This window comes from Strigops habroptila, chromosome 3 (genome assembly GCF_004027225.2).
Source record: "Strigops habroptila isolate Jane chromosome 3, bStrHab1.2.pri, whole genome shotgun sequence".
Taxonomy (NCBI): Eukaryota; Metazoa; Chordata; class Aves; order Psittaciformes; family Psittacidae; genus Strigops; species Strigops habroptila.
The window spans coordinates 48749334-48776777 of NC_044279.2; the positions used below are offsets into that span (position 1 = coordinate 48749334).

The 27444-nt window shown below is 40.0% G+C and overlaps 1 protein-coding gene across 1 annotated transcript; it reads left to right on the forward strand.

Moving 5' to 3' along the window:
• Positions 1–8284: 8284 nt before the first annotated feature.
• Positions 8285–26113, forward strand: METAP2 (methionyl aminopeptidase 2). Its single transcript, XM_030480067.1, has 11 exons — positions 8285–8701; positions 9546–9647; positions 13068–13133; positions 13477–13579; positions 18143–18304; positions 20018–20199; positions 20284–20378; positions 20465–20561; positions 21099–21202; positions 23667–23782; positions 25319–26113. The coding sequence occupies exons 1-11, from the start codon at positions 8524–8526 to the stop codon at positions 25569–25571; spliced, it is 1458 nt and encodes a 485-aa protein (XP_030335927.1). The 5' UTR covers positions 8285–8523; the 3' UTR covers positions 25572–26113.
• Positions 26114–27444: the final 1331 nt, after the last annotated feature.

Sequence of the window (27444 nt, forward strand, 5' to 3'; positions counted from 1 at the left end):
ATAATCAGAGAAGGACTGGGCATTTAAAAACAGATTGTATGCAAAATCCAGGGGGGGTTATTGCTTGACAATTACTTCCTCCTCATGCTAATCCATACTTTAGTTAACTCAGGCATTCAGAACAGCTGTCAAGGTACTGCGTAATTCTAACCACCTCTGCTACAAGCCATTCAGCTGAGCTGCCTGCTACTCTTACCTCTTTCCTCGTGACTGTTGGATGAGAGTGAGAAGCTGATTGTGATGAGTGACTGGCCAGCATCATTTTGCACAGTAGGAGCTAGACAGGAAGAAAGCAGAGTGCAATGTTTATGATCATACATGCAAATGTAAGTCAGCTTTCAAAAATACAAAACCAAAGATTATTCTTTTTTTAAAAAGAGGGACACTGCAGTAGCACCTGTACACCTGGAAAAGGCTTGACTCAAACCTATGGTTCTGCACTGAGGATTAATGACACTTGCTTAATGAAATGCTCTGGATGCAAGTATTTTTTACTGGCGCAATATGTTCTGACTATATCACTCACCTTGAAAGAGGAGACTAAAAATGCTTTGATAAATGGTTTGAAACATTGCCCAGTTTCACCGGCTTTGTTCTTCTAAGTGTTTGCGCCTCTTGCTTCAGCTGCAAAGCTATTTCATCATGTCCTAAAACAATGCTTTGCAGAGAGCTGCAGTATAACAAGCTATAAAGTGAAGCATGTTGGCCTACCCAGCCAACAGAGAGTAGTCTTAACAGAAAGTGCTTTTTTCCCTTTTGTGGCCAAACATTACAACATAACACATTTATGCAGCACGACCTTACCTTTACTTCCTAAAGGCGTGTTTGATGCTGCCTCAGGTTTTCTTTTTTCCTTTCTAGTGCAGGCTGGTAGAGCAAAGCTTTTCTTCTATTGTTCTTTTTTGACAGCAGTGATTTCATACTTTGTACATTTGGACCCCAGAGTATCACTCTTGACATCCTTTGAGGCTTGGTTTCTTCTGTATCTCACACTTCTGTACACTAGTGACTTCTGGTGCCATTTACAGTAATCAACCCCCTCAGCAAGTTCTCTCCAGCTACAGGTTAGCACACTCACAAGTCTCTGAGGGAAACCAGTCTCATACCTAGCAAGCAGCTGCAACTTCTCTCCAAGTTCCTGTAACATGTTGTCAGCCACAGATTTATTCAACATGTTCAGTGGTGAGTCCCCATCTGCCTGTGGGATCAAAGATGTTTCGGAGATCTTTGGGTTTGAGTCCTCTGTAGTGGTTTTACACAGGGAATGACAAGACACTTGCTGCAACACTGGGTATTTTTCTTGTCATTTTACCACTTAAGAAACCATCTTCATGCCTTTTTGTATGCTCACCTGTACAGATGGCACTCCTGCCTTCAACTGGACTGAGGAGAAAGAAAGCTGTATCATTAGGTGAGAGCAGTAACAGTTAAAGAACACAGAAAAGAGACCTGTTAGCTTTGCTGCCTGAAACATATACGGACAGGCTGGCAGTGCTCCCTTTCACAGTAGAGACTGAGCCACATTTCCTCCTAAGGAGGGGACTCCCAGCCCAAGCCCAGAAATACCTGCGCAGAGCAGGACGAGGAGATTTAGTGCAGCCATTGCCAAGCCAGGGAGCCTCTGTGCTGACAGTGTACGCTTTAGACTATGCCTGCTGAAGTGCAATGTAATGTAATGTAACATGCTGGTTGATTTCTTCTCTCCTACGTAAAATCATTTTCTTTTGCCTCAGTAAAATGGTAATCAAATAAATCCAAAAGTTTGCTTTTTTAGATGCGACATGCAAAAGACCTTTAGATGCAATAAAACTTCTGAGTGTCTAAAGAAGTCTTTTCCAGCAACTGCTGATTCTATATACCCCATTTTGGGATTTTTTTTGGGTTTTTTCCCAGGTTTTTTTTTTCCCCAGGGAACACTGATCTTCCATGATTGACAGAGGACCATCTTTATTTTAGTTTAATTAGAGGACTGCCAATGTGGAAAATTTATTAACAAGTTTTAGAGTTTTAAAATCTAAAATACAAATAAATTTTACCAAAAAAGTCTTAGTCCTCAAGCCTCTAACCACACACAAGTTTAGCTGTAACCACATTGTTACCCTGCTCCAGTTTCAGTGGTAGCTTCTTACACTCTTGAAGTAGTGTGCACACAAATGTGTTCATAGATGGAAACAAACTGGAGTAAATTTCTGAAATTCAAAAGCAAGTTAGGCAAAACAAAACAAAAAAAAATCAGTTTAAAGCAAGTGGGATGAAACCTGAATTTAAAACCCAGTTATTCAGAGAAGTCACATCCCAGAGGAATGCTGTGAACACCAGCTCCCAATGCATTAGTCAGTAGACATGAACTTCATGAAATCCACAGAGCTCTGCACCTGGCAATGTTGCTGTTGTTCAGTTCATGCCAAAACAGTGAACAAGGCTATTATGTGGCATTCTTTAACTAACTGCTTATGGTTTGTATGTTAAATATATTAAACTCATGAAATGCTGACAGCAGAAGTGAACATTAGGTACTACACCTCAGAGAATTAGGTATAGGACACTGTCACCTTCTCACTTGTCTCCCTCTGCTCGCACTGTGTGGCAGGGTGACAGCTCTGGTCATGTGCCTCCCCCATCTCTCCTGTTCTGCCTTGGCGACATCTACCTTGGGACTCCTTTTTGTGCCTTCTCTGGAAAACTAGTTGACAGAAACCTCCCTGCTCCCACCACTACTGGTGTCACACTATTTATTACCTGGGAGTAAAGCCAGCAGGAAGATCTGCAGTGAAATATGAAGACAATTCTGGTATCTTCTTGCCCTTCTCTTTAATTCTAGTTTCCATCATCTACAACAAAATGAATGTTTCCAATATAAGATTGGAAGAGGTGTACAGAGAAAGAGAAAAGTAGAATATCCTGACTATAAAAGAAATACCTGGTCAAAGAAATATACAGATCCTGCCTCCAGTGCTGCAGCTGTAAACATTGCTTCCACTACTCCCTAGAATGAAGAAGGGGTGGAGCACCCCAGAGGAAAATAGTTATGTCAGCAGGCTGTGAGAAAGAAACTGTTTATGTTTTTTTAAACCAGCAGGGAAACTGAGGAACTACCTTCTGCATGAGGCCTTGAAAATCTGTTTCAAATAATACAGGAACTAGTACCACACGAATAGGAATACATTAATGCATCCACGGATTAAATTATATGAAGTTGATTACAAACCTGAAGACCAAAATATCAGGTTTTGACAATTTAGGTTCATACTACTCTAAACTAGTGTTTTCATGAGATAAGACCTACAATTATCTCTGAGGATAGGCAATGTCTCAGTTTGTTATCTGACAAAAAGACCACTGCTTGCATCTGCAGTTATGACTCAGTGAGTACATCAATAAATGCGTTTACTAAAAAAAAAAAAAAAAAGGGGGGAGGTTTTATGACTCTATGATAAAAATAAAAAAATTATTTGAAAGATACCAGTGTGGGGACCTCTGTGCAACCTTCCATCCCCTACCAAGACTGCACACAGGCACAGGGGTATGCTGTGAGAGAGACGCTCACTGTAGTACATCCTTCTGCACATATCTGCATACACACCTAATGCACTAGTTCCTTATCACAGGAATATAAGGAGTCTTTTTGAAGCACTGGTCCAGATAATGGCTTGTTTTGTTTATGTGAATCTTGTCACTTAAAAGCAATTTTAAAAATTAGCTTCAGAGGAGGCAATAAACTGACTTATTTTTGTATTTCACAGCATGCATCTATTCATGTGAACTGAAAAGCACTTGCTTTGTCCCAGTCTGAGTGCCCAAACAGCAGTCTGTGCTTCTCAAGGTGACTTTCAGCAGCAAGAGAGATGGAATTTGCTTCTTTTCAGAAGCACGTATTGCATCCTTTGAAAACCTGTCCTCCAAAGGACACAGATGTTGTGACACTAGCTGATAAGAGCCAATATGTTTGGTTCATGGCTGACAGACTGTAATCAAACCAGTGTTTGGTAAAAAAAAAGAAATTGCTAAGGAGCGTGGAAAGAAGTTCACAGCGAATAGTGCTAAATGTGAATTTTTTGGCTGCTTTTGTCACCTCTAACTTTGACTTAGCTACTTCATCCAGATTTTAAATAACATCTTAGAGAAGGTTTCAGAATTAAGGAAGCCCTTTACCCTGCTCATGTTAATGAATATACTTTTAGGTGACAGCTATCATTCCCATAGTAAATGCTATGGCTGATGATGGCTGAGGAAGTACAAGTGTCCTTTGTCCTCAGCAATTGGTGAGGGGGAATATCTTTCCTTCTAGAGTTCATAAGACATATTTGCTCTCACGCAAGAAATATTTTCTCTGACCACATCCAGCCTCTAGGCCTGATATTCTAGTCATAGAAATTGGCTCATTGATTTCAGCAGGTTTTTAGAACTGAGTACGGACTATGAGTTTTAGCCCTAAGCCAGGAAAAAAAGAGTATTAAAGTGTCATAAACACATAAACAATGGCATCAGTCCCAGAAATAACACCAGAAACAAATATAATATCTATCTGATCAACTTGGGACTGATACACACCACTTACTCCCTAGTCATCCTTCCTCCCCCTCTTTCCAGGATTAAACCGCAACTGTCAGAAACAGCTCCCCCACTCCACTCTATGCCATTTCTTGACACATACAGCTTGAAAAGAAAACAGAAAAGAAAATATAACATACCCTGAAAAAAGTCTTTTCCTGAAGATCATAACTTCTTATGCTAGGAACACAGTGCAATGGGAGGTGCCTTCTTGGAAAAAAAGAAGAGGTGGGTCTCTGTGTTAAAGAGTTTTAAGTCCTGCTGCTTAGTTACCACATGTTTTGGACTGCATTCAGCCCTTCCCTTAACTCCCTGGCCACTGCCTGCCTTTGTCCGTGAGGCTGCTTAGGAAAAAAGAATAGCCACTGTGAGAAAATAAAAAAACCCAGTACCTCTCTCCAGCTAAAAATGGTATTCACATGTCTCTTCTGGCCTATGGCCTGTCTGACACTGTCTTCTTATCATGCTGCCTAGTATAGCATGAAATTGGAAAACCTAGCATTCATTAATATAATGTGTATTAAGTGCTAGGAACAGCTGACTGGCAATAACAGAAGGAGGACAAAAATATCTGAGCTAGTAAGGGCATGCTACAAGATGTGACTCTCTGCTTCTAAGAGACCAGATCCTCTTAAAAGCAGGCAGGTAGGGAACGTGAAATCCAGATGTCAGTCTGCTGATGTTACTGTTTGCTTTCTTAATGCAGTCAGTCCAGCTTCTTACTCCCACTTTTTTTTCACACAGCATTCATATTTTTGCATGCTAGTTACCATGCTATTATGCTGTTAGCTATCTATCTGTACTGTCTTATATCGAGCATAACACTAATTCTGGGTCCGGAAGTAGTGTAACCTGGAAGGTGCTTAACTTTGCTCCATCCAATGTGCCATCTTCTCTGCAAAACTATTGAACAGCTTATGGAATGCTCCTGGGTCCAGTTAACAGCACCTCAAACTGCAGCGACACATTGTTAATCCTGCCTCTTCTGCCTCACTGCTGGTTTTCTTCTCACTCTGCTAGGTTTCATACATATTCTTTGTTAAATGAAGTGTGACTCCCCTCTACAATTTCTTCACAGACTACTTTTTTAAGGAAAGGAGGCTTATGCAAATGTTCCATTTCAGCCATATTTGGCAGAATAACACAACCAAAGATAATTATGCCTGAACACACTTTGTGAAAATCAGCAGCTGGGTATATGATAGAGGCCCAAGGAAGTATCCCCACCTAAAGAGAGACAGGCCAAACTCTGCTGAACTGTGTGGCAGCAGTCAGCTGGCCAACTGCACATATGCTAATACAACATAAGCCATCTCTTTCTCTCAGTTCGGGTATCACAAGGATTATAAACGGTGCTGGAGTCATTCTGGGGAAGAAAGAAACAACCCTCTGAGAAAACTAGCTTTATTAATTCAGCTGATTACAGAAATATTTGTTCTGCTTGTTGCCCTTTTTCCTCTGATGCCCTTATTTCTCATGTCTGCAGTCTCTGCACCACATGTATTCTTACCTGCCTTATTTTTCCTTCATCTATTTCTGGTCAGTATCTCTCCTTCCATATCGCTTTCAGGTTCTGTAGACTTCATGCCCTCCTTTATCTATGACTTCAGTTTTAGAGTCAACAAAATCCATGGTCTGGCAACTTGTCTTGTTTTGGCACACAGCTGAGTGAAAGCATCAGAATCACAAGTTTGTAACTCTCTTCTTCAATCTGTCAAAGGCACCAAAGGGAATACACAGAGGGGTAAGAACAGGCTGGTATATGAGAGGCTGATGGATTAAAATCAAACACAAAAGCAGAAACACTGCTATAGAATCTCTTGAGACCATTACAGTGCCGAGCTACAATAAATATACAACAGAAAGATCTAAGATGACTCAAAATGGAGAATTTAGGGAATTTGATACCTGATGTATTGCTGTCCCTGCCCCTGCCAACCATAAAAAAATCCAAAACAAACAGATTTGCATATTCCTCTTCTACCTAATTAGAAAACTGGAATGGAAAGGAATAAAGAAAAAGTGTTCCAGGCAACATCAGTGCACATGCTTTTGTGTCATCCATTCTCAGTATGAGAAGAGGGATTTCTCCACGGCTCTCTTCAGCAGCCTCAGACAACGTCAATTCTGACTGGAGTAAGGACAACAAAACAGCAGAAAAGCAGTTAAAAGAGTTAAATGGCTTACCTGTTGTACTGTAAAAGGTTTATTCTGCTTTATGCATAGTAATAGGACCCTCCTACAGATGGTCCAGTTGCATTAATTGACACCGGCATATAAAAACGTGGTTTAAAGGGGTAGTAAGTGGTAACGCTGCAGTTCCCAGCTGCTGAGGCATGTCTCACTGTTCTGAACATGCCTTAAGCCCAGGGGAGTCAACTTCCCTGCACCCATCCGGCTACCATGAAAGGCCCAGCTGGATGTTTCCATGTTTGACTGATCTTACAAGCCCAAGCACTGGAGAACATACCACTGTGACACCTGCGTAGACCAGAATGGAGTTTGTTTGATCAGTACCAGAGCATGAGATTAGTCTTCTGAAGCCTTGTGCTTGCTGAGAATTGTACAAGGGGCAGAATTTGTACCTCAGTGAGGTACAAGGCATTGCACCCAAGGTACAAGGCATCTTTCCCAAGCAAAGACCTGGCTACAGCAGCATTTTAAAACACAGCTATGCAAGATAAGGCCCATTTATAACCGGTGTATATTACAAACTATCATGACACTATATTATACTACATACTATAAATACATTTCAGGCAAGAGCTGTTAAAATATGCCAGTAAGGAAGGGAGAAAAAAAAAAAAGTATTTTTAGCTAGCATAATTATACTAGTAGAAAAGCTGTGAAAAGTGTGAACTTGGTAGAGGAATTTTAAGAATTAAGCTGATTTAATGAACCACTAGTGGATGCTGGTCATACTGGTATTTCTCCTTGGTCTTCTAGCTAGTGGTGGAAATGGGACAAGGAAGAGCCTTTTACTATGTACTAGAATCTACCATGTACTAGAATCTTCCCTTCTTTGCTCCATGGGACTTGGAACAAGTTCTTTTTTACTGATGTTATTTTCCTTCTGTACAAGTTATGTCTCATAGAATCATAGAATGGTTTGGGTTGGAAGGGACCTTTAAGATCCTACAGTTCCAACCCTGCTGCCATGGGCATGTGAGTGTTAATTTGTTCAGTGTTCTTAAGTTGTAAAATCTTAAATGGTGTAAACCATTTCACGGCAGCTGTTCCTGCTGGGAAAGGACTGCTGTTTTAGCAAGATTTTCCATTTTTTTCTTCTATTTCCCCAAGAATATACTTGCCGATGAAGAAAAAGCAAGTCTCTGCCTGCATTTCTGACACCTCCCTTTGCAATGGCTACCAGCTTGCCATCTTACCCCACTGACCCTCTCCAAACTCAAGCCCAGCCATGCGGAGGCGTTTTGTGTCTCCTAAGCAGTTTGGATCCTCCAATTCCAGCCAGCTGGAATATGCAGGAGACCGAAAAGGGCCTTTCAAACTCAAGGGCGCACGCTAAAACCCACACCCCAAACCGCCATGTGGTCACAGCTCTGGGTGTGTGGGGGGACTACAACTAGGAAGCACCAGATGACCGGGCTTAGGACCGAGGCCGACAATAGCGACGGCGGCGCACGCAGCAGTCAGGCGACGCGCGGGCGGCCTTCGGGTACACCAGGGACCACGGCCAGGGCGGGGGCCACGCAGGGGGGCGGGGCCGGGCCCGGGCAGCCGGTGGGAGGCGAGCACCCCGTACCGCAACCCCCGGCGCCTCTACCGGCTGCCCGGGCCAGGCGCGCCTGCGCGCCTCAGAGGCGGTGCGCGCGGAGGCCTCCAGCCTTCCCGGCGTGCCCCGCGCCCACCATAGAGCGCAGGGCCGGCCCTGCTGCTCTCTTGCTGTCTGTTCCAGCGCTCCGCTCCGCACCGCGCCGTGTGTGGGTGGGGGGGCGGCGCGGCCGCGGCGACATGGCGGGCGTGGGGCAGGCGGGGAGTGCCGCCGAGGCGGAGCAGCACCTCAACGGCGAACTGCCGCCGGAACCTGAGGACAAGGACGGCGCGGAGGGCGGCGCGGCGGGGCTCGGCGCGGAGGATGGTGCCAAGAAGAAGCGCAAGAAGAAGAAGAAGGGCAAAGCGGGCCCCGCGGGTAGGGGCCGGGCCGCGCCGCGCCGGGACGCTGCGCTGACAGGCCGGTTGGGCGGCCTGAGGGGGTTGCGAGCCGGCAGAACGGGCCTCGCGGGCGGCTGCGGGTGGCCAGAGGGTCCTGCCGTGCGGGGCACGGGAGGCGCGATGGGCGCCGCCGTCTCGGCCCGCGGCGGCTCTGTGGGCTGAGGGGGATGCCTGAGCGGGGAGGGGGCTGGCGGGGCCGGGAGGATGCTACAGCCGTTGCTGCTGCCGTTCAGCACCGGGGAAGCTGGGGCGAGGGAAGTCCTCCCTGCTCCGGTGCACGCAGCAGAAGCCACCCCTTTTCTTCTCCCCTCCTATGCCCTGAGGGGGAGAAGGGCGTAAGACGGCTGCTGTAAAAGTCATCGCGCATGGTGGAGTCTCGGTACCCCTCCCTGGTTCTCCTGAGAGAGCTGGAGCAAGTCTGGGCAACTAGTGTAGAGGAACTACGGTTTGGGTTTGTTTTAGCAGGCTAGCAGTTTGTGATGGTCGTGCTGAGCCTTTATAATTATCTACTTCACGCCCATATTATCTCACAAGAGCAGGCGGCTGCTATGGCAGAAGGAATTTGTAACCTAGGCAGAAAAAAAGTAATCAGAAGCGTCTGGGCAATGCTACCTTTATGCACAAGTTTCAGTAACAGTACCTGTCACTGTCGTGCACTACGATCTTAGACATTGGGTCTGCTTTAAACATTAAAAAAAGCATCATGTGTTCAGCTCTCTGTAGGATGAGTGCAGCATAATAGTTTATAAGTTTGGGGGGCTATTGTTTACTAATATGGAGCTATCCTTTTACTGTAAGTCATACTTTAATTTTACAAACAGGACAAGAAACAGATAAAGAAATGGAAGGTGCTCTTGATGATGTAGCAAAACAATTGGATAAGCAAGCACTGGAGGAGAAAGAAAAAGATGATGATGATGAAGGCAAGTGTAACATCTTTTCTCTTGACATTTCCAGTTTCAACTTATTCTGAGACTTCCACTTAAACCTTTTACAGATGCCTTTTTTGTTTGTTTTCTTCCCAGTTGGGAGAGGTGAGATGCAACTATATATACTTTTCACTTTTTTGGCGACAGTTCAGCTGTCACACATGCATATGCATGAAAAATAGCAAGGATAAAAGCTTTGTTAAATCTTGTTTTCAAGGATCTTCCTACTGAAGGGAAATGTTTAGTTTAAGATAAGGTAAGCTATAAATCATTCTCACTTGGGTTACCACAGTCAGAATAAATTTAGAATTTCCAATTATATTCTCTTACTCTTGGCTTCGAACAAAAAATAGAGAAAACTTTAAGGGAACATTTCAATTAATAGAAGGTCTTAGAGTCTTAACCTGTGACTTGAAACCTGTTCATCTGTAGTCCTAAGTTTTTCATTAAAACTGAACTGGGGAGAGACTAATACGTAAGCAAGGCTTACACCTTGTGTATTGCTTGCGCTGTGCAGCTGGTGTTCCAAGCAGGTGCTTTGGAAGTGCCCAGTATTGCAGTCCAGGCTGGATGCATCTTTTCTGTAGGAATATCAGATTAAGATTCTGTATTTACTTTGTTTTGATGGATGATTCTCAATAGGAATGGACACTTAAGAAAATACGTTTATTGTTAGTAATTTAGTTTCCTTCTTGTGAATTAGCATTTGAAGTTGACTGAGCACCCTAAAATGTTTCTTATTCTTCTACGTAGAAATCTTCTTAGTTGACTATTGCTGGAACTAATAATTCCAGAATCTAATAAATTAGATGTAGAATTAAAAAAAAAAACCAAAACAAACAAAAAAAAACCAAACCCCAAAACAAACAAACAAAAAAAACCAACCATCCCTCCTTCTCCCCAAAAAAACAAACCCACCAACAAACAACCAAACTATCGTGGGATATATAAATTTACAAATAAATTGATCTTTGAACATTATTCATTTATGTATAGCATCCAGTTTTATGCAATTACTTTCCCTAGAAGTATATTCTGATGGTTTATTTGGTTTATTTGTTTTGTGGTATATTTCAGGTTATGGAGTTGAAATGTAGTTAATACAATGTGTGCTTTGCCATCATTGCAGCTGAAGTAAGAGGTATTGAGGAGGATAGTGAAAACTTTATACCATGAAAAGAGTTGTTTGAAAACTATTAGAATAGTTACAGTTCCATCTCAGGAGAAATAACATTGTTAGTCACAGATCAAGTCCTGTGTTCTTTTAACCTTTTTACAGTATTAGCAATTAGTATTACAGTATTAGAAAGTATTAAAGAAAATAAGTGGTGCTATCACTGAAATAGTAATCTTTCTTTTTTCCACATATTGGACTTGGATATGTTCTTAGAAAAACAGTGATTTTTGCAGATAAGTAAAAATTGCTCTAAGTTTTTTTTTTTTTAACACAACTGTGTATTCTTGCCTGTATTAGTTCTCACCACTTGCTATCTTAATTGTGTAGTTTCAGAGGTGTTGCTTGAGATATGGTTCTGCATTAGATTAAACCCTGTAAAATACCTACACCTCCACATATCCCCCCTCCCCTTTTTTTTTCCCTTGATAAGCCTCTAACTGAGTAGTCTCAGAGATGAGACTATACTTTTGAAATCTGGGAGAGATTAGGAAGGACTCTTCAGATTTCCATTGCAGTGTTAAAGCATGCTGATAGATAACGTTTTTACCTGATATTAAGCCAAGTTATTAAACAGCTATGTCAAAATGGCGTAAGGTTGGGCTTCAGTTTTGCAAAGATCTGAAATTGCTGCTCTGGTGCATATTTTTTTCATTACCAGCTAAATAACCTGAAGACAAACGGAGTATTGCTCAGATGCAGTAGTTATGTTTCTGGCAGCACAGTTAGTCTGCAGCAGTCTTCAAGGACATGAAAGTGTAGGCCCGGCTAGTTTGGTTTGCAGTTGGCAGATTCATGTGCAGTGGTGTATGAAAAATCCCCAATAAGCAGATAGTAACGACAACAATGTTTAAGAAATGCTGTACCTTTTTTTTTTTTTTCTTTTTTTTTTTTTCCTGTTTAGGCCTAAGTGTTAAAAAAAAGGCAAAATATGACTTGGTGAATGAACTGGAGTCACATCTAACTCATTTCTTGATGAATGGTTTGAGCACAGTTCAAGGTCAAGAGAAATGTGGCAAAGTTACCACATTTTAAAGAATTTTCTATGCACTGTTAAGGATTTTTGGCTGCCTGTGGAATATGAATTGATGGAGAATCTGGTAGACTGGACTATGTTGTAGTTAGAAAGTACTTGTGGTTTTTAGTTTGGTTTTTTTTAATTTTTTAACAATAATTTAAATAAAAATACTTAATGTCAACATGAGCTGTGATGGGGTAGGGGTGAGACATTACTGAGATTTGCCCCAACTGCAGGATTACAGCATTCATGATGGCATAAAAATACAGATGACACGGACCATCATGAGGGGCTTGAAATCTAGGAACAACTGGTCAGTGCTATGGTTAGGTTTTGTTTTTATATAAATGAGGAAATACAAGTTTCTGTCTAAATGCATTCAAAATGGTAATGCTTTGACCAGATTCCAAAAGTTCTTTCAATTTTACTTTTTGCTTTAGGTAAAAATGAATGTTGTAAATGTAGATGACTGGTATTTATCCGTTTTGAAATTAGCTTGTGTTTAGGTCCAGAAGGTTTAATTAAATGGTATCACATTAGATAAATACTTCATTGTGTATAAAGCATTAGATGTAGCCAAATGTGAAATCCACAGTGTTATTGTTAACTCTGAAATGTGATGGTAACGTGATGTGGACGGTTCTTGCTGTGCTCTGTGAAAGCCTCTGCTGGTGCCTCCCACACGCAGTGTTTTTGCTCAGTGCTGGTTGTGACTTTCCCTGTTATCTCCAGATAAAACTTATCCTGACCTGAGTGCTGTCATCTTTACTTGTTTGGGTTTTTTATCTTTTCAGATACATTATCTTTACAGATATCTGAAGCATCAGAAGATGGGTTTGAAGCAGTAGTTCCTAGCTTTTTGCTCGCTGTTGTCTAATACAGTTCTCACACCCTCCTCCAACCTCAGGCATCTTATTGGGTGAATTGAGAATAGAAGAATTTGAAGTAGGACTTTCTGAAAATTCTTCCCTGAGCTGCTTTTTTATCTGTTTAGTGATATGTTTAAGTCATGAACTTTAGGAAGTATTTTCTTAGATCTGTGTTTGGTATAGGGACTGAAAATGCTAATGGCTTGGTGGCAGCTTCTAGCTGTTGTCTTTTACTCCGTTAAATTCTGCTGCGAAGGTGTTTCCAAATAGTCCAGATGGTTTTGTGTCTCATTCAGAATTCTTTGGTTCTTTAAGGTTATTTTATGTTCACTTGAGCGCTTTCTTTCCTGTAGATGGAGAGGGTGAAGGAGATGGAGCAACAGGGAAAAAGAAGAAGAAGAAGAAAAAGAAGAAAGGACGTAGGTATCACGCACAAAAATAAAGACAGACTGCATGAATATTGGTTATAAGCATGTGTAAGTGCTGTTCTTGGCAGTTGAAACAAATTCTGGGGTGCAGTTTGGGTTTGTAGGCTGTGTCTGGCTGAGTTCTCTTCCTTCTCATGTGCCTGAATGCCACCTTGAGCATTGGCCAAATAAAAGTTAAACAAGGGCATCGTGATACGATGTTGTTTTGATAGAAGCCCAAATTCTAGTAAGGGGATCTTAATTAACTTGTGTGGTTTAACTTTTGTGGTTGAAAAAAGATACTTAGTATTTTCAGTGTACCAGATGTAAAACTTTCTTAAATTATACTCGACAGCTAAGGTGCAGACAGATCCACCTTCTATTCCAATATGTGATCTATTTCCCAGCAACGTATTCCCGAAGGGAGAAGAATGTGAATACCCACCAACGCAAGATGGGTGAGTATTTTAAGCTTAAAAAAGAAATGCTATCATCTGGATGTGCTGAATTGTAAAACTATTAATGTACAACTAAATGGACAAAGTGAGTTGTAATGTGCTTTTTTCCTTTTTTTTTTTTTTTTTGGCTATAATTTTTTAACTGGCTTGTTTAAGAGCTTAATGAATAGAAGTCTTCAGGCCAGAAACGTTCCCCCTTCCCTACCCTTTTAATTAAGGTATGGCCTGCATGAGGAGAATTGACGTGAAGCAGGGGACCGTGAGACCCAGGGGACCAGCAGGATTTCAGTAGACAGCTTGTACGGAAAATATAGTCTGAATTAGAACTGAGACATTTAAAATTTAGGGAGGTGAGACACTGTTATGCAGCAGTTTTAAGGGCCATCTAGGTGTCAACTTCTTGTTATTTTTATTATTAGTATTTTGGTAGAAACATGTCCATCTCAGACTGATACAGCCTCAGTGGTATATTCTGCACATTGCTTCTCTTATATTTGTATGAATCTATAGTTACTATAACCTAAACTGCTTTTTATAATTCATAGTGACATGGGAATAATGTGCAATTTTACTAAACAAGCAACAGCTTCTACTGGCTTACTGGATCAGGGATCTGCATCCTTATGTTTTCATAGGGTACTACTATTTCCTTATGCTTTGTTAGGAATTGGAATATACCAGCTTGACTGAGTTTCCTGATTTTTTTGCCTACATGAAGTGTTATGGAAGGTCATGCTTGGCAGGGAGCAGACCAGGACATGGAATTAGCTTGAATTGCATGAAAATCTAAATGAAAAAACCCCTAAGTATTACTGAAAACTTCTCAGGAAATTTAGAATCTAAACTCTGAAAACATAGTATAAACCAAAAGGAGTAGTGGGACTAGATAAATACTTACATTTCTGAAAGCATTGTTTAGTTTTCAGTGACTTTTTTTCCAGAATCAGATTACTTCAAAACATTTTCTGGTTGATTGAAGTCAATGCCTGTTTGTCATAGTGTAAGCAGCACAGTTAAGAGTCCAATACATCCTATAAATTGTATTCACATATTCACAGATAGCATGGTTTCATCTTTATGAGATTAAAATTTGGGTTTGAGGAGGCCTTTTCTGTTTAATGACTTCTATTTGATCACAAGGTGTGCTTGTATTTATTTATAAATGACTGCCTTGTTTGTATGCGCAATGTTAGCATGATAATAAAGGATTTTCACAGGGTAGTCCTCGCAGGCTGATCCAGGAGTGATTCCATTATTGAAGCTTAAGTGTTTGTATGTGCATATGCCATGTTCAAAAGGACATGATTTAAGCAATCCAGGAAATTAGATTATACACATTTTAAGCATGTTCATAGTTTATTAATAAATAACACTATTTTTACATCTGTTACGTATCCAGCTATTGAAGATTAAATGTCTTACTCTGGGTTTGCTACTATTCGTTTGAAAAGAAAGAAAAAGAAAGAAAGCAGACAAACAAACTAAAAGAAGAGGGGGGGGGGTTGGAAACTATCAACCAAACCACCTTTTCTAGTAGGATTTAAGTGGGACATCTTTTCTGTACTTTTCTGTCTTCTGGCATGGAAGAATGTATCTTCTAAGGAACCTGAAATAGTTCCTTTATATAATTTGCTTAGGCAAATATATGCCTCATTTTGTTCCTAATTTAAATATTTAAATCTTATGCTGCTACTTTAGCATTTCCTAGCATAAGTAGCTACTTAAATTAGTAGCTGATCTGAATGCCAGGATACTTCCTATTCCGAAGAATAGTTTCATTTGATGTATTGGTGAAGCGTTTTTGTGCTGCTGCTTATTTATGCTGAGGTCAGTAGAGTTTTGTCTTTTTTTTTTTTTTTTTTTTTTTGTAAAGAGTTGCACTTTTATTCTTAACTCTTGATGTCATGTGCTGTCTAACGTTACCTATTATCAACATAAAATAGTGTGTTTTGTGCAGGAAGTTGAACTAGAAGTGGGTATAATTCAGTTTTCAGGGCAAAAAATAGCAGAGAATCAATTCTTCTATAAAAAACACAGTAACAGGTTTCGTATTTTTATATCAAGTATTTAGTTTTGTTGGAAGGCTTGCCTTTTTTGTTGAAGACACTTGAATTTGAGATGATGTGAAGGGTGGAAAAGCTATAGGCAATATTTTATGATATGCCAGTTTTGTTGAATTGTGATTAAGGAATTCTTGTCCCTGCCTGCTTGTTTCTGTCCATGTGCTGTTATCTGACTTATATCTGAAATAATCTGGGGGAATTATTTTCTGGAATTTTTGTGTTTGATCACTACAATCTAGTTTACAGCACAATCCTAAAAAGGTTTGTTCTAGTGAAAACTAGGGGCTGTGAATTAGAGTGAAAAGATGGGAATAAATGGCTTGGAGCAAGAGGTGAACTTCTTAGGCTGGTATGTGGTAGCCAGCATATTAGGAAAAATATGTCATTGGGAAAGCTTAGCTCCTGCACCTGTAGGAGGACGTGATGTTTGGTGAGGCCTTTATCTCATCAATTGTTTTCTTTCACATCCTGCAGTGCTTAGGCCCCAGCAGGAGTTCTTGTCGCCTCCTTTTGTGAGCTCCCAGGTGGCACTGGTGCGGCTTTGGCAGCAAAATGCTTTGGGTCTGATGCAGTATTTTTAAATGTAGAGGTTATTTTGTCCCCCAGTTGTCTTGCATGGAGCGACTATATGCTGAAATACAGAAGTGTAGAGTGAGGACGGCTTCCTGCCAGTTTGCTGGAGTTCGCACTTAAGACTGCGGCTGATGGCGGAGCAGCTGCCCAGACTCTGTCAGCAGCTCTTGTTACCAGAGGGTGTTCCCTGCTGGAATCCAGAACAGTCTGAAAGGATCCTTGAGTCTCTTCCCCCACTGTTTTCTGCAGTACACCTTTTCCATCTTGTGCTATGACTGCTGTGCTGGCAGTAATCCAGTTCCCAAGTGCAGGAAAATGCTTGGGTATTGTAACCTGTTACCTTTTTTTTTTTCTTTTTTTCCTTTTTCTTTTTTTTTTTTTAGTGGAATTTTCCAGTGGTAAGGTGTATTTTAAGACTAGCATGTGTGATGCTTGCTATTGGAGCAAGAAAACTGCTCAGGAAAGTAAGCATGGGATTTCTCCTTTGCACTGGTGTTACTTTATCTGAAAAGGAGCAGGAAGTTCAGGGGAAACAAGCAAAAGGGTCTCAAGATACTTGGTTCCTCTGAGAGAAATTTTATAGAATAGCCTGTTATCCTTCTTTATCTTTTCAGTTCTGCTTTAGGATTGCAGGCCTCTGTGTAAATACTTAGTTCAAAATGCAGCAGAATTGCAGGGCATAGTCTATTGGCTCACTCATACCTGGGTTTGGCTGTGAAGGAAACTCTTAGAGTTGAGCCAGCTTACATATCTATGAAACAGGTAAGTAGCTCACCTGTGGATTTAAAAAAGTAAACCTTTAACTCAGCATTCTCAGTTGTTTGCTTAGAATTAGCTCACATAAAGGTAAAAATTTCTAAATGTGCAAACTCTGGCATAGTTTAGCATCTTTGGTCAGTTTTGTTCATCATCCCTTTTGTTTTATGACCCACTTATTAGGATGTACAGCCGTGTATTGTTCTTAGTACTATTTGTCCTGCTGAGCACGTGTGGAGCTCTTAGAGTTATTGCTAAGTTGGGTTTTTCCCCATTGTTACAGGGCTTCAGCTTCACCATTTAAAGGGTGTCTCTAAGAGTAGTCTTTAAGTTCTGACAGTTGCCAAAGTGCTTGAATTACTTTTTTGTTTGTTTGCTTTCTTGGAACCTTACTTGTATGGCTTCTTGCATAATAAAATAATAAAAAAATATACTTAAAACTAATCTTCTACTCAGTCTTGTATCTTCCAAGGAACCAAAATGAGTGATACCATCCTGGAACAAATGTTAATTCACCATCCAGCAAATTTAGAAAGTAACTTCCTGGCATGTGTCATAGTTACTATACGCTGAGTTAGTTCTTATTAGCTAAATATTCTGAGGAGGAGTGAAAGTACAATTTAAGAGCTTGCAGTTCCAGTATTAAAGGAGTTTGTTGTGTCTTGTGTCAGTGACAGTTTCTGGGCCAAGTGGCTACCCTACAGTGTGGAGATTCTTCTCCACGCAGGAGGAGCACTGTCTGTATGAGTAAGGTTATGTGAAAAATAAACTTTTTGCCCAAGCAGAGCATGTTGCAGTGTTTTGCCCTGCTAAACTCAAGGCAGCATTGCAGGCATCCTTCAAGCACGCTGCTTCTCTGGGCTTTTGGGAGGGTTGGGAGGTAAGGCTTTTAAAAACATAAAGGGATTAATATGGTTCATGGTCTAACCAAGTTTAATTTCTGTGTATACATGATTTATTTTTATTTTACTGCAATGTTTTTCACAGGCATCAGTCTGTGGTAGATTTTTTTTTTTCCTTTAGTCTGCAAGTTTTATAAGTCAGGATCTTTTCTGTTGCACAGGGGGATGTAGACCTGACTGGTTAATAAACCCTGCAGGCTTTAGACAGAAGTTGTAGTCGCTACTGTGATTATAGTAACTTCTCATGACACACTTTATTTATTTTGAAGGCGAACTGCTGCTTGGAGAATAACTAGTGAAGAAAAGAAAGCTCTAGACCAAGCCAGTGAGGAAATCTGGAATGATTTTCGGGAGGCTGCGGAAGCACACAGACAAGTGAGGAAATACGTTATGAGCTGGATAAAACCTGGAATGACAATGATAGAAATCTGGTGAGGACACAGATCTTCTCAAGGAGCTCTGCTGTAGATTTTTAATTCATTCTCCAGAGGGGGAGACGTTTAGTCTCAATTTTGTGTGCTTAACACTGTGTCACAAGTGTTGGAGATTTCTGTCTGAAGCACCCAACCAGTATGACCAATTATTTCCTTAAAGTTTCCTCTTATAATATATTCTTAGCTTTACAGGACCTGGGATCATACTGAATTTCAAACTAAGCTTTCAGTCATGCTCACTTATTTTGAGCATATGCATGATTTGTAATGCTCAGTGCCTTGGCTACTCTTGCACCCTCCACAGTGCTGAGAGAAGTAGCAGTAGCGCTAGTAAACATCCTGGCTCTTGCCAAAATTGTCAGGACAGTGCCCTGTGGATGAGCGATGCAGGTGCAGTCTGTGCCTGGGGGTGAGCAAAGAGGCATAAAAATGGTACGGCTGTGTACTCAGTCTGGGACAGGAAGATTTTGTCTATATTTAGTCTTCACTAACTGATATTTCTGTAGAAACACAGTGTTTTTTGTTATCCTCAGTTGATGAGAAATAACTGAGCAAATGGATTAAAATAAACATTAGTTAAGGTAAAGTTTTAAAGAAAGAATTAGCCTGGACTGATTCTCTTGATTCTTCCAACTATTCCTTTTTCCATCCTTTAGTTTGTCTAGAGTAAATGTCTGCTGTTCAAGTACTGCACTGATCCAGGACAGTTTAGCTTCCAAAATCAGGTGCTTTCAGCTTGATGTGACTGAGGACTGTGCAGGCTAGAGTTAGGATAGTAAGAGAGCAAACCAGAGCTGAGCTAACTGTGCGAGAATAATGGAAGGAAGTAATATACCATCAGGGAAAGTGGAAGAAAGACAGCTGCCTTAATAATCACTAGGCTGGCTTAAACAAACCTGTCATACTGAATTATAACAGTTTGACTGTTACAGTTATAAGCAATAATTTTCTCAAAACATGACTTTTCTTCCTAAAGTACCTCAGGCAATGGAGACTTGCCTATTAAAATACGCTCTCTTCTTTTCCCAGATTGCTCTGAGTGAACAGCTTGCTTAAATAAAACCAGAGTGTGGTGCACTGGTGTGAGCTGCAGTTTACAGCATTCACTGCCACTATGGGAGCGCGCACCAGTGGGCATGGATCCATAGCTTGCCAGTAGCTAACACCTTGAGAGTAGACAAAAGTCAAGAACAAATCCTAGTCTCATAAGCTTTTATTTTATCACATTTATCACTTAAATTAAAAACAAACAAAAAAATACTACTGTCCTCCTTTAGTTGGAAACTTTTTTAATAAATGAGAGGCCTATGCTATTGCCTTCCCCCCTCCCTTAAATCCCAGTAATTGTAAATAATGCATTTAATTTCCCTAAACTTTAGTTGTTATAACCTCTGCTGCTCAGGAAGAATAGGTTAAATGTAGCTTGTAAAGGGTGGATATTTTAAGTTTAGAGTAAAAACACTAGTGAAGTACTCAGTTTTGCTCAAGAAGGGGTAGAAGAAACAACACAAAGAACTGAAGATTGTTGTGTTTATCTCTTACAGTCTAGGTCTTCTAGTTAACATAAAAGTAGTTTAAGATTTCACATTGAAAGATTTGCTTGCATGTTTTTCTGAGGTTTTGTTCTTGCATTGATCTGATGTCATAATAAGAAATATAAATGACAACTGTTATGTTCTTTTTTCCTTCTCTCTTTCCTCTGCCTTTTAGTGAAAAACTAGAAGACTGCTCACGTAAGCTGATAAAGGAAAATGGTTTAAATGCAGGTCTTGCATTTCCTACTGGGTGCTCTCTGAATAATTGTGCTGCCCACTACACTCCCAATGCTGGTGATCCAACAGTCCTGCAGTATGATGATATTTGCAAAATAGATTTTGGAACACATATTAGTGGTTAGTTTTCATTTATGAATTAAAGCTATGAGAACATTCTTCAGAGCAAAGGCTGTGACACTAACTAACTTCTGCTCATTTCAGGTCGTATTATTGACTGTGCTTTTACAGTCACATTCAATCCAAAATATGACAGACTATTAGAAGCTGTAAAGGATGCCACAAATACTGGAATAAAGGTATGAGCATTGTGCAAGTCATTTACCAAGTCTTTTACAGTAAACTCTGCAATTATTTTCCATTTATATTTGCACTTCATTTTCAGTGTGCTGGAATAGATGTACGCCTCTGTGATGTGGGGGAGGCCATACAAGAAGTTATGGAGTCTTATGAGGTAGAAATTGATGGCAAAACATACCAAGGTAAGTTCTTTTCTCTTTTCTATGTATCCTGTGTATAAGGATAGTTGTTCTTAGAGTGTGTGTGTGTGTGTATATTCAGTATTTGTACAAATACTGAATTATTTGTACCACATTCAAAAGACCTCAATACTAGAACTAAATATGGGTCTTACATAAATACATGTTTCTGCTGGCTTGAAATATTCCTCGGGTGAAATATTCTTGGCTTATCCTTCCAAGTATTTTATATTCAACAATAAGATGATGGCTGAACAACTGTTTCAGAATAATCTGATACCTGCTGTTTGGTTTTATTAATAAACTTTTGCTACTGTTGGAGTTGCTAGTCTTTAATATCAAGGTTTTGGTACAGGATACGAAACGGACTTGTGTCTTGGCTGGAGTTTGTGCGAGATGCACGGATAGTTTTGTGTTCAGCTCCTCTGCAGTATGCTGAGTCACTATTGTACATTCAGTATGGGCTAACAAACCAAATAGCTTTAAAAGGTTTAGCATTTGTTAGGAAATTGCCTGTAATATTAATGTTTTCTTCAAAAGTGAAACCAATTCGGAATTTGAATGGACACTCAATTGGGCCATATAGGATACATGCTGGAAAAACGGTGCCCATTGTGAAAGGAGGAGAAGCCACAAGAATGGAGGTAAATGAAGTTCTTAAAATTTCCCCAACTGTCACTGACTAATATTTCCTGTGCACTCCTAGTGTGTAGTATTTGTGATCCTAGTGGATAATAGCAGTAGAGGAAAAACTTTGCTGTACTTCATAGTGTTCTTTTAAAGGAGTGGTCACTCTTACTGTGAGTAGCTTCTCCATTTAGCCCTGGATTGTTTTGGTATCTAGAGCTTTCTACAACTGAAGCATTGGAACTCTGCTATTTAAAAAACAACCACCAAACAATAAATAAACACTTGAAATTAAAATGGCCTTAGTGATGCTTAAACTCTTGCATATTTATTTCTCAATGTGTGTACACTTCTTAAATGCAGTATTGGAATGTTGCACTTAAGAACAGGGAAAAGGACAGGAACTCAGATTTTGGGGTAACCTTGAGGGACAGAGTTTTCCTGAAAGTGTTTGGACTTGCTAGTCATTCACATTTTCCTTGTTTGTTCACTCTATAATTAAAAAAACCCAAACAAACACCTCCACCTCCTGCCCCCCCAGACCCAAAACAATCTTTTCTTGCTCAGGTAATTCTTGAGAAGTATCTCTATAGTGTAGTAGCTCTGGATGACTTTTCGCAAGTATGGTTAGATATAATATCTTTCTTGAAAAGCTTCCAGTGCAATTTTTCTTTGCAGATACAAGGTAATTAAGCATATTTGTCATTAATGTGAGAGGCTAGATGAAAGATTTTGTTTGAATAGCATTTTGGAGCAGAGGAAGAGAAATTGCTGTTCATGATGTGACGAGCTACCAATCGGAGAGACAGTGTTAAAATACATAACGTGGGATTTAGCCACCATTTTGCTGTAAGCTTGTGTTCTAACAAGATAAGAAGGCCAATTTAAAAGATTCATAATGAGATAAGAAGATTTAATTTCATTCTAAACCTGATCACTGGTCAGCAGTGATCACTTGTAAGCCTATCAGAGTAACTTAGACTTGTAAGAGCTGAATAGGGATAGATGTGGTCTGGACAGGACTCTTGAGGTAGGGTCGCTCTCATCACCCAAAACTTGTGTCATAATTGTTGATCACCTTAATGATGTGAGCAAAAAGACAAAGTTTTCATTATCCTCTTATCAATAGGAGTGTGCAGAGGGATTAGAGAGTATTGGAAAAGGAAGGTAGAAAAAGCTTGTGTGTCCTTCTTGTTTCAGGTTAGTGAATGGTTAGGTCTTGTATATCATCCATCATCGGTATAGTACTAGTACAAAACTTAAGTGTTCTCTAAGCAAATCTTATTTAAATATTTCAGAGCTTTCAGTTTGTTTTAATTGAATATCCAGACACTGGGGAGAAGACTTTTTTAATTCCTTCAGCTTCTGTAGGTTACTTGGGACACGATCCTGCATCACTAAAGACATTGAGTTTTGCCGGTGAAGAACGTGGAGCATAGCCAAGCTCTTACTGTGCTATGCTAATTATAGTATCAAACTGCAATCCAATGAGTGTTTTGTGACTGAGAGAAATACAGCCTCTGACGATCCTTATTCTGAAAAAGTGGGTGTAAAGCGCAGGTTTTTTTTGTGGCATTGCGTGGGGGTTTTTGTGGCTTTGTATTTTTTCGTTTTAAAATGAAATCAGTTGAATATTCATGGAAGTCTTGAGGAGTTTTTCTTGAATTTGAAGCCTGTGTTACTGCTTTTCATACAGCGGCTTCTTTTTGGGTCGTGACTTTCAAAGTAGCTTAATAAACTGAAAAATCCAGCTGCTGCTGCCCATTAGTGTTTGATGCTCTATCTATCTTGTTAAGTCCTTCTCACAGTCCTACCATTAAGGATATGTGAATGCGCTTGGCAGAAATGAGTTTATATAATGGCTTTTTGGCATGATCTTGGCTAGAAATTTGGTAATGCCTTTGTAGGTATAGATCACCTTCATTTCTTGGAGAAATCCATCTTGTGGAGTGGAAATGAGCAGGTTAAGGGTTTATAGTAGCAGCTGTAACCAGAAAATTCTTGCAGAAATTGGGCAGAAAGTTCTTCAGTGCAGTAAGTCTCTGTAATCAACATCTATTTGCTGTGTCTAAACTATACATTTCCTAGGACTTCTGCCTGAATAGCAAAGGAGAATTACTTCCAGTTAGCAAATGTTTTGCAGCAGATTCTAGTTTCCTAGGTATGTTAGATGTATTATCTTGGACAATGTTTTAACTGCAGTGACTTTGAGAAACTGTGACTAGAAACGAGATGATATTTATGTCTTGAAACAGGTAAACTGGTACTAACATATACAGCTGATGATTTGGAGATGTCTGTAACCTCTCTGTGTGAAATCTCCATATTGAATTTTCCTCTACATTGATTCGATGATTGAATCTATTCCTATTCAATGACTTGTATTCAGAAGTTGTTATACTGAGATGGTTATATCAGAATGGCCCAATGTTACTTATTTTCATATTGCAACGTTACCTGTTTTTTTTCTTTCTCTCCTAGGAAGGTGAAGTGTATGCTATAGAAACCTTTGGTAGCACGGGAAAAGGTGTTGTTCATGACGATATGGAGTGTTCTCATTATATGAAGAACTTTGATGTTGGGCATGTGCCAATAAGGTTGGATCTTGTTTTTGTTGCTGTATTCTGCTAGAGCTATCACCCTCTTAGGCGTCAAATTTGATACAGTGCAGGTTCTTCACTAATTAGTAAGGCTGTCAGAGGACTCGAAGGGTGGTGTTAGCAATGTTCTTGTTATGAAATGTAGAATCGTAGAATAGTTAGGGTTGGAAAGGACCTTAAGATCATCTAGTTCCAACCTCCCTGCCATGGGCAGGGATGCCTCACACTAGACCATGTCACCCAAGGCTCTGTCCAACCTGGCGTTGAACACTGCCAGGGATGGAGCATTCACAACTTCTTTGGGCAACCTGTTCCAACGTCTTCCTTATATCTAACCTGAAGTTCCCCTATTTAAATTTGAACCCATTACCCCGTGTCCTATCACTGCAGTCCCTGATGAAAAGTCCCTCTTCTGCACCCTTGTAGGCCCCCTTGTGCTCTAATTGGAACAATTCCATATTGTTAGAGATTTACAAAGAATCTGGAAATAGAGAAAATACATTATTATGTCTTCAGAAATCTAGATTGTTTTTTTTACAATCTTCCCATCATTAGTAAATGTTATGAATAATAATATGTTTGTGTATTAGTCTATATATTAAACATATAGATATTTAAATCAATATCTGTATTATGGTTGTGTGCCACAATCTTTGCCTTAGTGCTGTTCCCAGAATATATCGGGCTATTCATGTCACCTGTTTTGTTTGTAAGAATTTTTTTGTGGGTTTTAAATTCTTGGTTTAATGCATTGCTATAAAACAAAATGGATTATTCATTTTCAGTTTTCACTGGTTTTGCATTTTGGCATTTCTAGGAACACTGCATATTTTCTGAAGTGAAGACTGTTAATGGTTAGAAACATCGCAGGCAGATGTGCTTTTCCAGATAGTTCTGTTTTGTTTCCATAGAGCAATCTAAGTAATATTAAAAAGGAAGAGGGGGAAGAAGTAGCCTTAGGGGTTGGAAAGGAACTGCTTATGTTTGGAAATCAGTTTTTTTCTTAGCAGATGTCTAAATCTCTAATTTTTATGCTTCTATATTGCAAGAAGTACAAGTAAAAAGGTTAGGCGAGTACTTGGCTTCAGCAGTAAAACCTCAGTGTTTTAAACTGCCAAGCTTATGCCTAAATCAGTTCAGAGTGTTAAGCGCTCTGGATGAAGAAAAATTCTGGTTTTCTTTATAAAATAAATTGTCCTTTTATTATTTAAGAGAAGAATTCCTGTCACTGTGTTTAGTTTTGCTTGCGTAGTTAGATGAGATGTTCAAATCTACCTTTCCCTGTTTGTAATAGATGGCCAGGGTGTTTGGCAGCATTCAGGTTTGTTCTGAAGGGTACCTTTTTGCAGGAGGAAAATGCACTTTCTTTTGTGAATGGAACACCTGATTGATGTAGAAAGACATCCCATGACTGGGCACTCTTAAAATACCTTGAAATCTAACCCCTTTCTTAATTGGTGTGTTCTGTTTCTGCAGTGAATGCTTCCTGGTGATAGCTCTTCCTTCTCAAACATGTTCTTCTCTTTTCTTCAGGCTTCCAAGAGCAAAACACTTGCTAAACGTTATCAATGAAAACTTTGGTACTCTTGCCTTCTGCCGCAGATGGCTTGACCGTCTAGGGGAGAGTAAATACCTAATGGCATTGAAGAACCTGTGCGACTTGGGAATAGTGGATCCCTATCCTCCCCTCTGCGACATCAAAGGCTCATACACAGCACAGTTTGAGCATACTATACTGCTGCGCCCAACGTGCAAGGAGGTTGTCAGCAGAGGAGACGACTACTAACCTCAAAGCCACCTCAGCACCTTTATACTCTAGGCTTTGTTGGAACATACTATACCAGAATTAATTTGCAACATATTGTCTGTTTTAACAGTGGACTGATGTAATACTTTCCATATTTGGAAAGGAAAGAATTTAATCAAAGGCAAGTCCTCTAATGTAACTAACCAAGGAAAAAGCTTCCAGGCCTTTAGAAATATTTCAAAAGTTACTTATTTTTTCTGTTCAGGGAAACACGTGCTATAAAGTTCAATTTTTAGTTTGGAATGAGTTATACATTTTGTTTTGAACATTTATGAGAAAAGATGCTTTTCAAATATTTATATTACCATATTCCTACTTGAATGCTTTGAATGACTACACCTGATTTCTGCACCCAGGTCCTCTATGATATTGCCTTTTAAACTTCCTGGAATCCATTTTGTAAAAAATAAAGACAAATTTTCAGATCTAAAAAAAAATATATATACTTTTTAGAAGTCTGGTTATGATTCTGGTCAGGAGTCTGCTGGGAAACTGCTCTATTAAATATTTTACAAACTTGATTTGCCATTTCTTGTCTTGAGACTGGACCTGTCTTACCCTTAGTATGAAACTTGGCCTTTCAGTGCTTGTTTGGACAGTTTGTTAACGCCGGGATACAGGGCAAGAAGTCGTCAACTCTTTGCCGGGCAGAATGTGACAACATCAGTAGAGATGTGTGGTATGATTTGGTTTTGAGTGTGCCAGTCTTCAGTTTAGATGTCAGCTGTTTAGAACATGTCAAAGACATTTGGTCTCTGTTGCTGTTACCAGCAACATGCAACTTTGGACTGAAGTCAATGTGAATATTTGTATCTATCCCTACTTATTCTTTGCTGTTGGTATGCCCTCTTGCATGGAGTGAAATTTTCCTTCATGTGATTCCCGGTCTCCTTGAAGTGCACATTTGACTGGACAAGTTGTGGGGACAAGGAAAACATGAATTTATTTTGGGGTGTTAGAAGTTCTTCCATACAGGCAGACTAACCTGGAGTATTTGATGTTTTCTTGACGTAAGAGGTCATTCATTATCTGCCTTCCTGCTGCAGTGAACCTGACTGTTGAATCTCAATTGTAAGGGTAAATTGAATCCCAGGGCCTGTTTGCAGTATGTCTTCCAGTGCTGTATATTTACCTCATGACTTGCCTATTAAAATTTTACATAGTTACTAGTAACAAAAATGACAGCTTCTTCAGTAGGACAGCAGCAGTGCCTTAACTGCTTACAGAGACACTTCACCTGCTCCTCTATACTGACAGTCTGTGTTTATTTATAGAGTTCGTATTAATTTAGAAATACCAGTTCCTTCCCTCTCTGTGTAAAAGCTGCCTTTTTGTCCTTTAAAACCCAAGTATGTGAGCCACAGTTTAAGAGGGGAGCAACGTCATGTACTGCCTGCAGTTTAAAAAATTATTAGACACTGGTGGTCTTGTTCCCCTGATTGCAAGTATTATTTAAACTAAGTACTGCTTAAACTTGTAGAAATGGCTGAAATGGGATACTGAAATGTGTATTTCTGTTGCTGTTTGGGAGTCTTGGCATCCCAGCAATGTATTTTCAGTAATGTATGCAGCTGTGTGGGCATGTGTGTCTCAGCTTCCAAACAAACAGTAGCTGGTGTACACACTTCTACATGGCAGAGTGAAAACTGGCACTTGAAAGGATGGGTGGTGTAGAGGGTTGCTGGCTACATCAGCTGCTGCTGGTTTTATTGGTGCTAACAGGACTGTACTGCTGAGGCACTTTTGGACTTGATAGGAGCAGGTTCTGGCAGAACGGATGGCTTCCAGCTCATTGCTTGTTCTTGTGACAAGCCTGGTTATGACAAGTTGTGCTAAAGACAAGTAAGACAAA

Excerpts from the sequence above, each read along its gene's own strand:
- METAP2 (XM_030480067.1), top strand. The coding sequence starts at position 8,524 with ATGGCGGGCGTGGGGCAGGCGGGGAGTGCCGCCGAGGCGGAGCAGCAC. Across the intron at positions 20,379-20,464 it reads CCACAAATACTGGAATAAAG|TGTGCTGGAATAGATGTACG; the intron begins GTATGAGCATTG and ends CTTCATTTTCAG. Across the intron at positions 23,783-25,318 it reads GTTGGGCATGTGCCAATAAG|GCTTCCAAGAGCAAAACACT; the intron begins GTTGGATCTTGT and ends TCTTTTCTTCAG.